The following is a 19,100-nucleotide window of genomic DNA, read 5'->3' as shown; positions in this document are numbered from 1 at the left end:
ATGAGGGGTCCACCATTCTCGTATGAGGACCTGATAGATGAGGGTCATATAAAGATAAGGTCTTTACCTGTGGCACGGTATTGACACCCTCCCTACCGGGGGTAGAGGTTGGACCCCTAAGAGATAGTAGGGGCATGTCGGTTAAGTAACTACTTCCCACACTCTCAGTTTCAGAATCAGTCTCAGACTTCAAGAAAGAGCTCAGTTCAATGTACAGAATTTAAGGTTGTTAGATACAGGCCATCAAGTATGATTACTTGCTAATTCGAAGATCCGTTGCTAGATAGGCCGGTCTCAAAATCATTTATAAAGAAGTATTGTTATCCACAGACTCAAAGACAACCTGTTAGATAGGGTTGCTATCCATTTCAGAAGCTTCAGATACTCGTAATCTCAGTATGTTCAGAGATTTCAGAACTCACTCCTTGAAGAAATTACATCCATATTTCCTAATTATCAATATCAGATGAGTCAGTGATTCAGTATCTCAGTGTCAATAGTGAGTTCAATTTGTAGGAAAGTGGTACCTGAGTTCCAGTCTCTAGAGTTATGATGATTGTAATTATGATCTGTGCATTCATGTATGTGTTCTCGTGTGACGTTTTCATGACTATTCAGTTTACGTATTGTGCATATATGAGCCCTTGCATTTAGCCTTACCTCGTCTACATACTCGGTACATTTTTGTACTGACGAATTTGCGCTATGGTGTTTTATTTGACACCATAGTTTTAGAAGCACAGGATTCAGAGTTTCCTCAGTAGTTCAGTCCCAGTTAGCAGCAGTAGTAGTGAGTCCTATTCCTTCGAGGACGAATCTCAGATTACTATTATTGCATCAGATTTTGTTTATATTCTCAGTTGACGGAGTTAGTTGGGGACATGTCCCATCAACTTCATAGTTCAGACAGTTTAGAGGCTTTTCAGACTAAAGTTGATGTATTAGTATTCGGTCGTCATTTTTAGTATGTATAGATGTGTTGAACCTTGTGACCAATTTCCACATTTATTTCAGATCTTATGCAGTGTACAGGTACAGATATCAGTAAAGGGTTAGCTTGTGGTCCTTCGGGTCAATAAGCACCGTGTGACATCACAAGATGGGATCTCGGGGCGTTACATATTAACTATCCAACTCAATCTGAAGAAAGTTAAGCCATAACCTATCTCATGATGCTAAAATTCAAGTCAAAAGCCCTTTACGTGGAGATTTTCCCTTCTTAAACGGCCCCGAGATCAACTAAAACATACAAATATAGATTCTACATATAAAAAGTAATCCAGGATACCCATATTGCCTATTTTTTAATCGGAGTCAAAATAGACCCTCGAAATGGGTTTTCAAAAAAGGGTAAAATTGATATTTTTGTTCATAAACACATTACCCATGATTAAAGAAAACCATAAAAGAAAATTCAAGTGAAAATGGGATAAAGATAGAGTTTAAATTGAAGAAAACCCACTTTAGGCCTTCCAAGAAGAAATTCACAAATTTTACATTTTGAAATCACAAATTAACAGTTTTAGATGGAGAGAATCAAAGAAAAATAATTGAAATAGTGATTAAGGAGCTTACCCAAGCTTGAAAATGGAAGAAATCGCCTAAAATTTCTAAAGCCTAAAGCTTAAAGTCCCAAAAAGAATAGAAGAAAATCAAGAAATTTGAACTTTATATGGTGACCCAGCTATCGTTTAAGCGACATACACTTAAGTGATAGGTGGTCTCTTAAGCGGTTGGGGGCACTATCAATTGGTGTAGCACCAGCAATCTTGGAGTTTTTTTTTCAAGTTTGCAATGGGACCCTCGAAATTTGTTATAATCCCAAGAATGCAAACGAGATATGCTACTAGACTAAATTCGACGTATCAAATTCAATGACAATATCAGATTTTTTTAAAAGAGGTTGTTTTCACAAAATTGAACCCCTAGAACTATTTTCACAATCTTTAAAACCGGGATCGAAATAGGATATAAAAGCCACGAAACTGAACCAACTGCTCGACTAACCTAAAATCAACATTTCAAATCTACTGGTCCAGTTTGTTTTACCATTTGACACACAGAACAACAAATATTGACCAAAGTCAACTATAAGACTTGTTTAACCTCTGACCACAAACTCGCACAAATCACACCATAATGCATAGGGAACCATGCCAACCATCCCCATACCCCAGAAACATCACATAGCAACCATAAGGAGGGTAAATGGTCAAAACATAAAAAAAGGAGAAATTCATAGAATCAAGCCCTTATAATATCCATCACTAAGAATTTAGTTAATCCCCGAACTAAAAACGAGGGAAATATCTGAACAAATGAAAAGCTAGGGATAACTACTACGCATATAAAACTCGACCTCCCAAGTAGCCTCATCAAAAGAACATTGTCTCTACTGGACTTTAACCACTGAAATATCCCTAGAATGCAGCCACCTAACACCCTAGGTTAAGATGAAGATTGGCTCCTCAACAAAAGACAACCCCTCATCTAACTGTACCGAGTCCCAACTAATGACATGAGACTCATTAAAAATGTAATGCCATAGCATGAAAACATGAAAAACTAGATAAACAACTGATAAATCTGGAGGCAATGCTAATCATAAGCTACATCCCTAATAGTTCAAAATATTTTAAATAGCCTAATATTTCTGAGGCTAAGCTTGTCCCTCTTCCCAAATCTCATCACACTTTTCATGGGTGAAACACAAAGAAAGAATTGATCACCTACACTAAATGTAAAGTCACGAAGTCTATGATCTGTATAAGACCTTTCTTACTTTGAGCTACTCGAAGCCTATCCTGAATGATCTGAACCCTATTTAAAGAGTCCCAAAGCAAGTTCATACGCCAGGGTTTAAATTCAGAAACCTCAAACCAACCAACTAGAGAGTGACAAACCCTACTATATAAGATCTCAAAGGGCTCTATCCAATACTGAAATGGTAGATATTACTATACGCAAACTTCATCAAGGCTAAATACTATCCCATAGACCTCTGAAATCTATAACACACGCACAGAGAATGTCCTCCAAAACCTGAATATTTTGCTCCGACTAACCATCGATCTTGGGGTGAAAAGTTATGCTAAGATCAACTCAGGTATCTAAATCCTCCTGAAATGCCTTTTAGAAGTGAGAAGTGAAGACTAAACCTCTATCTGAGATAATAAACACTAGTATCCAATGGAGATAAACTATCCCTTGAACATAGTTACAGGCCAACATCTCAGCACAGAAGGAAACCTGAATAGAGATAAAATGGGCGGATTTCGTCAATCAATCTACGATGAACCGAACACTTTTAGAAGCATGAGAAGTATAAGGTAAACCAGTCATAAAGCCTATAGTGATCCATTCCCATTTCCACTCAGGAATGGGCAACCTCTTAAGCAAATAACCAAACCTCAAATGCTCGGCCTTCACCTGCTGACAACATAGGCAACAAATTACAAAGTTTGCCACATCCTTCCTTATACCACCCCACCAGTGGTTCTATTTAAAATCATGATACATCTTAGTCACTCGCAGATGAATGGAGATACTTAAAATAATGAACCTTCTCCAAAATCATTCTCACCCAATCACCTACTCTTGATACACAAACTTGGCCTCCAATCCTCAAAATACCATCAGAGTCAAGTAAGGATTCCTTAGACTCACCATTAAATACCTTATCCCAAATCACTCTCAAACCAATATTATCAAACTGATGAGCCCAAATCAGGTCCATCAAAAAAGATATAGTTTCCATAAATGCCAAAATACACCCATCATAAATCAAGCCTAACAATCCAGTTATCCAAAGATTGAACTTCTAAGGTCAAAGGCATTTCTCGGGTTAAAAGATGTGCCAATCTACCCATACTATTTAACTTCTAGATCAAGGCATTTGCAACCACATTTACTTTGTCCGGATGATCGAGAATAGTAAGGTCATAATCCTTAATCAACTCAAGCCAATGACACTATCTCATATTAATATCACATTGGGTGAATAAATATTGAAGGCTTCAATAATATGAAAAGATCTCACAACAGGCTCTATACAAATAGTGTCTCCACAACTTCAAAACAAATATAATTGCGAATAACTCCAAATCTTGGGTAGGGTAATCTTCTCATAAGGATTAACTGGCATGAAGCATACGCAATCACCTTACCCTTCTACATTAACATAGCACCTAACCCAACCCTAAAAGCATCACAGAAGACGATAAAACCTATGCCCTCCTTCAGCAAAGTCAAGATAGGAGCTAATGTTAATAAATCCTTGAGCTTTTGAAAGCTTGTCTCATAAGAATTAAACCACTAAAAGGAAATCTTCTTTTGAGTTAACTTGTTCAACTGAACCGCAATAGATGAAAAACCCACATCAAAGTATAAAAAAATCTAAATCTTGGTAGGAGAACTAGGCCTAGACTAATCACGAACACCTTCAATCTTGGCTGGATCGACCATGATACCATCCTTGGTCACAACATGACCCAAGAAATAGACAAACTTCAACTAAAACTCACACTTGGAGAACTTAGCATACAACTTCTCATCTCTCAACCTCTAAAGTACAATCTACAGATTCTCCTCATGGTCGAACTCACACTTGGAATAAACTAAGATATCATCTATAAATACAATGAAAAAAGAGTCGAGATACGATTGGAACACCTAATTCATCAAATCCATGAATTCATCTAAGGCATTAGTCAACCCAAAGTACATGACTAAAAACTAATAATGATCGTACCGAGTTTGAAAAGTTGTCTTTGAAATATCCAAAGCTCTAATCCTCAATTGGTGATACCCAAACCTTAAATTAATCTTCCAAAACACTGAAGCAACCTGAAGCTGATAAATAAATCATTAATACAAGAAAGAGGATACATATTCTTAATCTTCACCTTGTTCAAATACTGATAATCAATACACATATGCATAGACCTATCTTTTTTCTTTATAAATAGAAAGGTACACCCGAAGAACCGAATAAATCTCTTATCTAACAACTCCTGCAACTGATTATTCAACTCCACTGGCCATCATATAAAGAAGAATAGAAATAGATTTGGTGTCTGGCTCAACATCAATAGCAAAGTCAATATCATGATCCAGAGAAATAATCGACAAATCTGTAGGAAAGACATCCATAAACTCACAAACAATATAATTGAAACCCAATAAAGGTGGTGAATCAACATCAGTACCACGAATATAGGACAACTAAGACAAATACCCTCTCTATACCAAGCAACAAGTCTGAAGAAAGGATATAACTCTCTTAGGAACAGAATGAAGTATACCCTTTCAAGTTATCCTTGGCACACCCGGTGAAGATAAAGTCATAGTCTTAGCATAACAATCTAGAACAACATGATAGACAGTTAACCAATCCATACCCAAGATGATATCAAAATCTAACATATCTAGGATAATCAAATCTACTCAAGTCTCATTGCTTGTGAAAGTTACAACACAGGATTGGTGCACTCGATCCACTACTAAAAAGTTTCCTACTTAAACGGATACACAAATAGGCATAGAAAGAGGTTCACTAGAAGAATCAAAATCTAAAGAAAAATATGAATGCACATAGAAGAAAGTCAACCCCAAATCAAATAACACAAATACAGATCTTAAATAAACAAAGATGATACCTACGATAAAAGCGTTGAAAGCCTCTGACTCAGGTCTGGTGGTTATAGCATAGCACTATTCACGTCTGCTATTAGACTAAGTAGTCTCACGACCACCACCATGAAAACTACTACCTTTGCCTCGCACACCTTAGTAGCAGCTCCACCACCCTAGGGATAACATCTTACCATCGAGATAGGAGTGGGCCTAAAGACACAGTGGGGCTAATCCTTGGCCACATGGCCAAACTCATTACACACATAGCAACCTCTGCGGCCTGACTTAATCTGAGGAGGAATATTTGAGCTAGAACGACCACCTTAGGACGACTATCAAATACTTGAAGATGCTGAACCAAAAGACCTACTATCTAAACCCTGCAAAGTTTTCTGCACTGGTCTACCATGGTACCCAAGGGAACCTTTAAAATCTCTACCTCAAAGAGTGTGACCATTGAACTCCCCCTGATGGTGTACCCTCTTGGCACTTTCTTGAGATCCTCAAAGGATAGACTTAGTCATCTTAGCATAATCCACTATACTCTGAAATGACTCCCCTGATACTACTATCTAGGCAATAGTCAAATAAAGTGAAATATTCAATCCATTCATGAACTTCTGAATTATTTAGTCTCGAGGGAAATGCTGAAAATAAAATATGTGGACAAGGCATTGAAGCATGCCTCATACTAGAAAATAGTCATTGATCCTTGCTCTAGGTGACTGAACTCGTCTCTCATTCGATCCCTCAAACTGAATAGCACTAATCTTTCCAAAAAGTCCTCAGTAAACTGATCCCAAGTCATCTCTAGCGAACCAAGACGTCTGCAAGTAATAAGTGACCTCCACCAATCTCTAGCTACATCCCTTAGTTAGTAGGTAGTTTAAGAAACTCTATGCAACTCAAGTGATCCAAGGTTATACAACTTCGCCTGGTAATCAATCCAGAACTCATAGGCATCCTCGACCACCACACCACTAAACGTGGGTTGACCCAAGTAAGTAAATTTCTCAAATCTCTTCTAATCTTCAAAAGACATAATAGGACTCGAAAAAATAAGAGGCATAGTAAATCTGACAGAATATTATCCTACCTAAAGAGGTAACATAGATTATGGTTGAACCCCTGAATACCATGCTCGGATACTATCATAGAAGAAGGAAAGGTACTCAGATCCTGTAAAATACCATAAGTAGATGTTGATACCGATGAAGTAATCACATTCAAAATCGGAGGAAAATTATTAGTAGACTTTGGCATATATAAAGGTATAATACTCGGAGCTAGAGGAATATCGGGTGCACTCAAATGAACACCCACCAAATAAGTCAGCAAATGAATCAATAAATCCTCTAAGATTGGGGTGGAAGAACTCTGTGAAACCTGCATAGGACCTATATCTCTAGTGTGCTCAACCTCGGGCTCAAGGGTGATCCCTCTAGTACTACCTTTGGAAGGGGCAGACCCCGTTCCCTCCCTCTACCTTGAGCCCATTCGTGATCCTACGTCATACCCTAAGTTGGGCTCTCTCCTCAGGTATTAGCTCTATATCCCTAGTCTCACTGGATTTAGTCCGCACCATTTACACAGAAAAGAGTGGCTCAGTTTAGAAAACAGGGTATGGAAAAACTCGCATGATAAGGAACAAAATATGGAAGTTTTCTAAATAAATCTTGTAGCCTTTCGTAGATAGATACAAGCATCTACGTACCAATCTGCAAAACTCTACAAGATATCCTATTTCTACATCCCAATATTACCTTAAACCATCCCAAAACTTGGTGTCACAGTGAAAGAACAATCTATATACAACTCAAAAGTCTAAAAATATAATTGATAATCCAAAAAGAAATACAAGTCTGTCTCTGAATATAAAATAAGCCATAAACTAGATATGATAGTGTAGTAGGCCGAATCTGAAAGCATAGAGCAACCACTACCTCAAAAGTATCAAATCACCGCACGAACTCAACTGTCGCACAGTGTACTCGTACCTATATCTACACTGAAATGGAATAGTAGGGATGAGCACAATTTACTTATACTCAATTAATATCATAGGCTGAATGAAAAAGGTAGAAAATGAAGTACATAAATACACATTATGAGCACATCACCTGCAAGAAGAATATATCCCAAATGGTATCTCACATTATCTCCACTAACAGTTATAAATATAGCATATAAATATGAGTATAGGTACACAAAATAAATAAGAAAGGCATGCATCAGATAAAAATACTGAAGCCCAACACTGAAGATGCATAAATGAATTAAATGCAATGGGAGTGAAAATAATGATGAAGTGATATGATAGAGGTTATCGCATAACCTTCATATACACCTATCAAGAATCAATGCATCCAAATAGGACCCATGGGGGTTTTGTAACCCATATACAATCTTTATGCTCAATCTCAATCTCAATATCCATATCTCTTCTCTGATTCATGGGCTATGATAGAGGATTTTGTAAAAGTATTTCATTTTTGTCAAAAATTAGTATCTCTACAGTAGTATCAATATCTTATGAATGTATGTATTATATGAGAATGTAATACTCATAACCAAGCCAGTATGAAGATCTCAAACCCAGCCAATACACACTTGCGTGAGTTAAAAATCCACTCAATATGTCAATCATCTATGATTAAATATAAGCCATATACCATTTAAGAGAAATATGCAAATAGGATATCATAAATATCACATAAACCCCAACTTAGGAATTTTCTATCATGAGGAAAGCAACCAAAGGTATACTCAAGGCCAATAACATCAGATAAGGCTCCCACACGGGCCATACATAGCAAATATCATCTCAGATCAGCAAAATAACAATGTAAACCCCCACACAAACACATAAAATTAATAACATTATTTCCAAGATTATTTCTAATACGTATAACATGCTTTTTTACAAATATTAACTATCCAGCCCAGTCTAAAGAAAGTTAAGTCATATCCTACCTCGTGATGCTGAAATCCAAGTCAAAAGCCCTTTACGTGGTTTTCCCCCCCTCTTGAACAGCCTCAAGATCAGCTAAAACATATGGATATCGATTCTACGCATCAAAGGAAAGTCAATGATACCTATATTGTCTATTTTTTAATCGGGATCAAAAAAGACCTCTAAAATAGATTTTTAAAAAGAAAGGGTAAAACCAATTTCTTAAAAGCACATTACCCATGATTAAAGGAAGCCATTTAAGAAAACCTAAGTGAAAACAGGCTAAAAACGGGGTTTAAATTAAATAAAAACATTTTAGGCCTTTCGGGCAAAACTTTTCAAATTTTACTTCTTGACATCACAAATTAACGGGCTTTAGATGGAGAGAATTGAAGTAAAATAATTGAAATAGTGATTTGGAGCTTACCCAAGCTTGAAAATAAAAGAAATCGCCCAAAAACTCTAAACCCCGAAGTTGAAAATCCCAAAAATAAAAGAAAAATTGGGAAAATTGACTTTTATATGGTGATCTAGCTTTGATTGTTTAAGTGACCAGGTAGTCACTTAAGCGATTGGGCCACCTCTGCTGACCATCGCTTAAGCGATATTCCTGCCGCTTAAGCAACATCCACTTAAGCGATGGGTGGTTGCTTAAGCGACTTGGGGCACATCAGTTGGCCGCTTATGCGACTGTATCAGTTGGTGCTACACTAGCAAACTCAGAGTTTTTTCCAAGTTTGCAATGGGAACCTCTAGATTCATTTGAATTCCCAAGAATACAAATGAGATATGCTACTAGACTAAATTAGATGCTTCAGACTCAATGACGATATCAGATTTTTGAAAAGAGGTTGCTTTCACAAAATGGAACCAACCATCCTACTAATTCAAAATCGACGTTCTGAATCTTTTGGTGCATTTTATTTTGTCATTCGACACGTAAAATGACAAATGTTGACTGAAGTCAGCTATAAGGCCTTTTTAACCTCTAAAAATCACAAAGTCACACTAATCGCACTGTAATATAGTGAGAATCGTGACAACTATCCACACACCCTAAAAACATCATGTAGAAACCACAAAAAGAGGTAAAATGATCAATAAATACTTAAAAAAGAAAAAATCAACAAAATCAGGCCCTTATAATGTATCATTATCTAGATGTGCTCATTTCATGCAAAGGCCAATTTTCCCTAGAATAACACCCAAATCAAAAATAAATCCAAATGCACGCAATTGGCGTCATGAAATATATTGTTACAAAAATTTCTTTTTTTTTTAGAAAAAAATGATGAAAGCAAATTTTTTAATTATTCTTGATATTAGAAAAGAAAAGATAGATACATATTCATGATTTAAAAATGGTTGACATTATGAATCTATTTTGACTGATTATCTATAACACCCCGGAGATACCCCTGGACGTCACACTATGCTTAGGATACGAGTAGCCTCAAGCTAACTCATGATATCAGTTCATAACTGAACCCTAGTAAATATAAACTTGAAACATAATCAAAAACTAAAAACTTATAAACTGGGTTCAAGTAAATGAACAAACTTAACAAAATACTGCAACTCTTTAAGATTCAAATCTATAAGAAATCGAAATAACATAGAGTCTGACTAGTCTTGACAAACCTCTAACTAAAATTGAAGAGCCGTTGGGATAGACCTCAGCTGACCCGAACTGAAAACTGAATAACTAAAATAACAACAATGAACATCTGTAACCAACCAAAACTTGACCCTCGAACTATGAGGACTCATCAACTGTCTAAATGTAGGAATTGATGCCCGCGGTTAATCGTGCTACTGGGGACGAACACTAGAACCTACATTATGAAAAAATATAGCCACATGAACATATATATGGTTAGCACTTCTGAAATGTACTAAGTATGTGAGGGTGAATGCAATAAGTAAAACTGAAGCTAAATATACTTTCAAATCATGCATGTTAAGTGTAAAAGGACTCACCTTGATCATAAATAAGACTAGAAGCTGAAATCTCATAAAACATAATTCATCAGACAATATTTGAACAACACTTATGAGTCACTACACTTAGTTTCTGAAATACTCTTTTTATGTGGGAGATTCTCATAACCGACATAAAATATGCGAGCAACATAGAGTTTGATGTCTAAAAAATCTCATCGAAAGGGACCAATACACTTTGCCAGAGTATAAAGGCTAACGGTGGTGATCACTTAAACATGTTCGATTGGACAAGCAAAATAATATTATGACATGTTTGTTTGGACAAGCTACATGCCCATTTGGACAAGCTAAATATAACCTATGGTGACGTATAGTTTTTGAAAAATTGGATGCGCTAAACCCACATTCACCTCTCGGTTCTAGATACTACTCCCAAAGCTCATACTACTGCTCGTACTATATCTATGAAGTTCACCTTAAAATAGACATATAAGCTGATAAGTCTGAAAATATAATATGCCACTGTTTCTATCTCAAATTCTTTGTTTCTTATATGAACTTCATAACTTGTATGAAATCTTATATAAAACATGAAACTGTAATTATACAACAATGCTTTTGAGTCTCAAATTAGTAAACTGAAACTTCTTGTAAACTGAGTATCAAAATGTTCATATTGTAATCTTTTATCAACTCATGCAAACTTCATATTAAAATGTCATAACTCAATGCTTGAGATTACTTTAGTAGATAAAACTTAAACAAGCATGAAAACATATACAAAACAATATGCAACTCATGATAAAACATCATAAACTCAAGCATAAGCAAAATGGGTATGAACCTTAGTTGTAAAATTCTTAAATTCAAGATAAAAGCTCAACTTTTGGATACAAAGATGAAAGGTTATCCTTGTTCAAACTTGACATACCTGAACTTAATGAATTTCGTGAGGGAAACTCAAATTTAAACCTTGAAAGCTTGAATTTTGAAGAAGAAACTCCTCTTTTGTGCTTTTGAGGGTTTGGAAGAATAGAAGTGATTTTAATCCGAGTTATAAGTATGGGAATTTCGTTTAACATGATTGGAAAGTCGTTTAATAGGTAAAATACCAAAAAGCCCTTGATCCAAACTAAAAAAAAAATAAAATTGACATTTTTGTGCCCTTGGGTGTGGCACACCCTTATCGCGCCACTCCAAGGGTGTGGCACGCCCTTATCGTGGCACGCCCAGGGCGTGGCACGCTCTTATCGCAGATCCTCACTGGTTTGGTGTCCCTAAATGACCCCAAACGCATTCCAAAAATTTTGAAACACTTTTCAATGGTCCTGTTATCATTCCTTATCATAATTCAACCCAGAAATCACCGTTAAACACGAGGGATGTACCAAAATAAAATTATAGAAATTATTATGGTCGGTCTAACATTATCTAAATAAAAATGAAGGATCCCACCAAAAAAATTAAAAAATAAAAATGAAAGAAAAAATATTTTCATTTTATAACAAAAACACACTTAACTATGATCAGTACTAAATTGATGGAATAACTCTTTCAATATTTTTTGCTAAAATTTAGGATACTCCTACAAATTCTCGAATAAGAAATTATCTTTCTTGAATATAGGGATTTAGGTTAGATTGACAAAAACATGAATTAAATTCTCGAATAAGAAATTATCTTTCTTGAATATAGGGACTTAGGTTAGATTGACAAAAACATGAATTAAATTATTTTATGAGTGACCTAAAAAGTGTAAAATTATGGTAAGACATGAATATGGGATCATATTTATATTTTCATATATGTGCTTCTTTACAAAAATTGTTGTAGGATACCATTTATATATAAAATATTCTGATATTATAAGGTAATATCAATAATAACAACAACAAACCCAGTGTATTCCCACAATGTGAGGTCTGGGGAGGGTAAGATGTACGCAGTCCATACCGCTACCTCCGAAGAAGTAGAGAGGCTGTTTCAGATAGACCCCAGCTCAAGATACAACATAATAAACAAGGGGATGGATGACATAACCGAAATAAAGAATAGGAAATAATAGAATAAAATCACAGAAATATGAAATACGGGAAATAAGAGCAACACGGAATAAGAAAATAGGAATTAAGCAATAGAAAATAGGACACCCACCTAGTAGTGACATACGCTCACATACCAAAGACACCTATGTACACTATCCTATGATTACTAAATCCAGCTACACAAGAACTCTCCTGACTGCTAGCTACAACTCACACACTAACACTAGCCTTCTACCCTAATCTTCAACCTCAACGCCTTCCTATCTAGGGTCATGTCCTCAGTAAGCTGAAGCTGCTCCATGTCATGTCTAATCACCTCCCTCCAATATTTCTTCGGTCTACCTCTTCTCCTCCTGAAGCCATCCAACGCTAGCCTCTCGCAACTCCGAACCGGGGCATCCGCGCCCCTCATCATCACATGCCCAAACCATCTCAGTCTTCCTTCCCGCATCTTGTCCTCCACCGAAGCCACTCCCACCTTATCTCGGATAATCTCATTCCTAACACGGATAAGGTAATATCGATAATATTAATACAAATAAACATAATAACCAATAAACTAGAAAAATACTCAGAAAGTTTTCGAAGATACGTTTTTAAATTTTAATAGTTAGCTAACTCACAATTTTTTCGAACAAGTTGTCCTCGCTCGTCAAATAATGTTGTGAATTTTCTTTGTAGTATATTGAGTGTATTTTTAGTGAGATTTTGAGAGAAATGGTTTATAATAATGGTGCAACGAGAGGGAACTGCAAATATACTGAAAATGAAGAAGAATTGAAGTATTTGGTATTTATAGAAAGACTCTATAATCAGTAGGTGTTTTGGTAATTTACTGAAGATGTGTTGTTGCTAAGAGTTTTTAGGTCAGGATAAGTTGACCTATATCAGGTCGAGTTAGTGAAGGTGTTTTTTCTGTAAACATCCCAAAGTAATTATTATAATTAGTTATTTTATACATATGTTTTGGATGATAGTTGTGCATCCAAAGAGTCAAAATTTTAATACTTGACTGGAAAAATGTTCTTTTAAGTTAATCAAATGTTATCCATTTGATGTAATACATTACTTTGATTCTTATTCTCAAATTTTTTATTGATATATAATAAGTTTTAAAAAATTTAATCTAAAGTTTTAAAATATCAAACAAAGTTCTGCTGATTTAACTAAAAAATTATAAATTTTATAAATTTGAAACAACAATTAATATATTCCTAATGTCTTGACTATATAAGAATATAATAGTAATGCTGTTGCACGTCGTAGTTGTCGTTGGCTGCTCAACTTGACATTCAAGTTAATGTGTTGCAGATCCTAAAGTTGGTGCATTCAAGACGAATTTAATTAAAAGTATCCTTAATGTTGATTACTTGTACTGATTATGATCTGTTAATCATATACGGTTTAGAACCTATTGCTTCCAACTTTGAACTATTTAGACATATTCTTTGAATGCTATGAAGAAGTGAAAAAAGAGAGAAGAAAAACCTCTCTTGTATTGTACATTGTCATAGACCTACCTACCTCTAATAGAGGCAGAACAAGAATATTATTTCTCTTATTTTAATTTGTTTGTTCAATTTTGAATTCATACAAAATTTAAGAGAGTAAAGAAGATTATTATCAAGAATATTATTCTTAAAATTTTAATTTATTTGTCTGATTTTGAATTCATACAAAATTTAAGAAAGTAAAGAAGACTATTAAATCTGATAGTCTTAAATTTAAAATATGTATCATGCACCAAAATGTTTTTTAATTTTGTGGTCTTAAACATGTCATGTGAAAAGTTAGAATTAAAGAGTTGAAAAAAAACGATATTCTTTTTTGAAATAGATTAAAAAGAAAATAAACTAAACAAATTAAAATGGGGGAATAAAACTTGATATGTTCCACCTTTAAATCTTACAATTGAATCTACTGCATTTTTTAGGATTACTAGTTGGAAATTTACTCCCTGCTTTTCATTTTACTTCGCTGCTGTATTAAAAATAAACGTTTTACTTTATTTGTCTATTTAGCAAATTAAGAGATACTCCGTATTTATTACTTTTTTCATTGTATTAATTAATAACTACATAAAATAGTAATATTCGAATTTATTAAAGTTTCATAACATCATTAATAAAGTTAATTTCATAAAATACATCTCTAAATAAATATTTCTTAAAATATGTGTTAAGTCAACATCGGTCAAGTAATATGAAACGAAGGAAATATATTCGTTGAAATATTAATAATTGTTACCTAAACATGCTACATAGGCTCTTCCGTGAAGATTGTAACAAATTTAACTCAAAACAATCATATTCTGAGTTATACCCTAATTTTAAAGCAAGGCACAGAACATGTGTTTACAACAATATTAAGAAAGGCACCTTAGTGATACCTTTTCTCCCTGCCAAGGCATTTTTCATCTATAAATTATTTGATCTTTTCTGCAACCTTGTTATCTATTAACATGGCATTTTCAAGCCAAGTTGTCGGGCAATGTTTTTCGTCCAAGCCAGATTTTAGGAGTAGCCAAAGCATCCCTCTATTGAAAGCTCCGAAAGCAAAAATCACCAAACTACATGAGCAAAAATTAAAGATAGGAAGTATCACGAGCAGGCAGAGGTCCTTGATCGCGCATTGCTCAATGATCAACCCTGATATTGCGACAGGTTCATTTTCGCCATCCAACACAATTAAAAAATTCTACTCGAGCATAAACAATAAGGACCTGAACCAACTGGCCTTGCTTATATCTGAAGATTGTTTCATTGATGATTTCTCATTCCCTCAATCATTTCAAGGGAGAAAGGTTTGCCCTTTTTCTCTCATCAATAACATGGATTAATTACACTCTTAATCCAAGTGACGAAATCATGAATTCGGTCAAGGGTGTGCAAAATTTAATATATGTACATAAGTGATTTTTTGACCAGCCCTTATATACACTATAATTTTCTAGCGGATGGTGTTCAATAAAGATGAATTTTGAATTTTGAATTTATGGATTTTGGATTTCATAAAAGGTGGCTTATTGGATTCTAAATAAATTATATATAGAGATAATTACAGTTCAATGACTTCAGGTAATCTAATTTACAAAATAGCCAGCAAATGTATATTTTGTGTATTATGTATAAATATACATATAGTATACATAATCAATGTCTATGTTTTGGTATATTTGGCTAGCACCGGTAATTAATTTTGGCCGATGGGCCAGAAATGAAAGAAGTCTTATTATCGATGCAGATTAAATGGATTTCTTAACACAGCTATGGAGTTCTGGCGAAAGTTATTGAACTCTGTTGGAATAGTCACTAAAACTATAGCTCCAACACCCATGGTGTTCAATTGACCACCTTTCAGTCTATGTGACTCCGCCAGTCATTAATCCGTCTGTTGATCTTCCTTTTGCAAATGTATGCAGGAAGCTTTGAAATTTCTGGAGCAACTAACCACAAGCATGGGCCAAAACACAGAGTTAAGCATAGACAACATTTATGAAGGTGTTGATCTTACAGCAACAGTAAACTGGCATTTAGGTATATAATCACTAATTTTTAACTTAATGAATCATTATCATATCGGAAAAGACTCTTTACCTTCACAAATCACATGGTCGGGGTAAGGCTAGGTACACACCACCCTCCCAAAACTCCACTTATGGGATTATACTGGATATGTTGTTGTTGAGTCATTATCATATCGAGGTACTAAAATTAATTATAAGCGACTCATTTCTAAATATTTATATTGTAAATGCCCAACTAAAAGAGTATAGTACTTGTTATTGCAGAGTGGAAGAAGAAAGAAGTTCCCTTTAGTAGAGGTTGCAGCTACTATGAATTATCAAGAGATAGAGAACAACTACTCATTAAGTAAAATATTAATCCCCACCTATCAAAAAGTCAATTTCAATTTTAACTAAGCCTCTTATACTTTATCAAAACAAGCACAAATTAAATACTGAGCAACATATATTGTATGCAGGAATGCTCAAGTTATTACAGAATCATCTATGAAACCGAAAGTTTTGGTACGTCTATCACTAGTTCTGCCTACATGTATAAATTCATGAGAGGCAAAGTTAGAATGTTTCGTTTTTGGGTTCTGCACCATAATTCATTTTGTGTATTGAGTTCTGAATAAATTATTTGTACAAATGTAATGTTGGCAAATGAAATTCTCAATTCTTGATCAACTTAAAGTTTCATTAACACATACCTTTTCTTGTCTTGTCAAAAACAGGCATTGTTCAATATGTTTACTTCACTATTCGATGACTTCCCTGAGATCGTGACGAGTATGTCAATTTCCAAACCTTTTTTTTTTATATATTACATAAACATACCCTTAAACTTGATCTCAACTGGCAACTAAATACTTTAACTTTGAATATATATACACATCTAGACATTTCAACTCATCTCCATTATGTCAGTTGAACACTGCTAACTTGCTAAATGATCATTTGGACAATTCCAAAGTTTATGTTCCAAGTCAGCATCGGGCTTCCACGAGATACAGGGAGGATGAGTTTTTGTGTTTAGTTGTCAGATAAAACCAAATTAAGGTGTCTAGATGTGCACTCTCAAAACTGGAGTGCTTACTTGCCAGCAAGCCATTCTGAGTGTCTATTCATTTATTATGCTTTTTTCCCCACATTTTAAAATTGAATAAATTAAGTAGGCGCTTGGCCATAAATATTCTTGACAATATTTCGGAATACGTTTTCACTTTATTTCAAAATATTTGTTTGTCCGTGAAAATCAAAAACATATTCCAAAATACGTTCACATTTTTTTGATTTTTTGAAAAACACCTCTTGAGATGTCTTCACTTCTTTTGGACTAATTTTTTCCTTTCACTTTATAAAAAACTACATCCAATGTCTAAAACATTTTTGAAAATACTATGACTAAACACAACTCCAACTCTATTTTCAACTTTAAAAATACTAAATAAAGTGAATAATTTTTTTATTTTCATGGCTAAACGGGTCCTAAGATTGATTTTTTTTTGTTGTTGCCTTGTAGGGTTTGCAAAGAATCACCAAGTTGCATATCAAGTGTTACTAAATACTTACAAGAATGTTCTGCAACCATTGATCATAAGTCCAATTCTTGCATGGTACAAAAAGTTGTGGACATTTGCATTCACCTTTTTTGGACTCACCACCAAGTTTGTGCAGTTCATTATAAAGAACTTCAGACAGTAATTAATTACAGAGTTCTAGGAATCGAATTCTCACTAAAGTAAAAGATCAAACTAGCCAATCAATTGAGCCATTATCTGAAATTATTATTGTATCAACATGTACAATTATATATTATTTTTGTCATTAAAATAAAGCATATCAACTTTTTTTCTCCTAAATTAAAGGATGTGTAAAATTAACCAATCTTATTTAAAATGAATTTCACGTTTTTGAATTTGCGCATTGAAGGACATAAAATCTTTGTTGCTTAAACTCTTCATTCAAGATGTTACCACATTCGTGGTGAATCTTTTTTAAAAAAAAAAAATAAAAAATACACTATTTTTGAAAGTTCAAATAAACCTGTCAAATTTTTAAAAATTCGAGCAATATAAAATAAAATTATTGTTTGTCCATAATTAAAATTCTAATTTTCCTTTAAAAAAATGTCCTGCAAAGGGATGAGAATGAGAAAAAGCACGTGAAAAATTATAAATTTATTTAGATGGTGTAAAATTATTTACATTGACAACATGCATTACTTAAAACTATTTATCTATCACTGTAACAAAAGCAACTTTTAGGAGTGATAAGGTGTAATAAATATCCACTTTAACAAATAGTGTTGGAATTTTTATTGACATTAGCTAATTGTCATTTGATTCAATATTGCTATAGCTTTTAGGGACATTTACAAAAAGAGCTAAAATATAATTGTCACTAATAAATGCCTCTAAAAACTATATTTAACAACAATTAAGTTATTGCCGTTAATTAATTGTCGCGAAAGATATTTTTGGTTTAGTGTATTCCTTGGTTGGATAAATCAGGTGATGTTTCACCTTTTACACGTGGTTTAAATTATGTGTTAATATTATATTATATTATAATGTATTGTTAATTAAGAAAATAAATTGAATCCCCTCGGTGGTAAACCTTGAAATTAATAAATAAATAAATAAATAAAGTAAAAAGGCAATGGCAATCTTTATAGGCATGACAATCACATCTGGAAACTGATACATTACGGCGCATGTACATTCATTAGATATATACCCCGATACACTGAAAGATCAATCGAAGACATTTCTAGAACTGATTTATATTGATGGTGTATAAAATTTAATTTCTTGAATTTTGAGCATATGTCAAAACACTTGTGAGTAATTAACAAATTTTGGCAGGTTGTAACACCTCTCACTTGCCATCTGATCACAATTAAATTACAAAGTTTCTGAATAATTTTAGAACAAGAAAGAAGAATTTACAAGAATGAATAGAAAATCAAAGTCACACAAAATTAGGATTCTAGGTAGGTCGCAGTGAAAAACTT

At 34.1% G+C, this 19,100-nt stretch overlaps 1 protein-coding gene across 1 annotated transcript; it reads left to right on the top strand.

Annotated features, from left to right (window-relative positions):
* Positions 1–15,032: 15,032 nt before the first annotated feature.
* Positions 15,033–17,941, top strand: LOC107849652. Its single transcript, XM_016694204.2, has 6 exons — positions 15,033–15,379; positions 15,998–16,112; positions 16,367–16,448; positions 16,561–16,606; positions 16,819–16,873; positions 17,607–17,941. The coding sequence occupies exons 1-6, from the start codon at positions 15,038–15,040 to the stop codon at positions 17,786–17,788; spliced, it is 822 nt and encodes a 273-aa protein (XP_016549690.2). The 5' UTR covers positions 15,033–15,037; the 3' UTR covers positions 17,789–17,941.
* Positions 17,942–19,100: the final 1,159 nt, after the last annotated feature.

The sequence above is a fragment of the Capsicum annuum genome, chromosome 12 (genome assembly GCF_002878395.1).
Source record: "Capsicum annuum cultivar UCD-10X-F1 chromosome 12, UCD10Xv1.1, whole genome shotgun sequence".
In the NCBI taxonomy this organism is placed as follows: Eukaryota; Viridiplantae; Streptophyta; class Magnoliopsida; order Solanales; family Solanaceae; genus Capsicum; species Capsicum annuum.
Note: the sequence above shows the minus strand (reverse complement) of the source record. Positions and strands in the feature narration are given on the sequence as shown.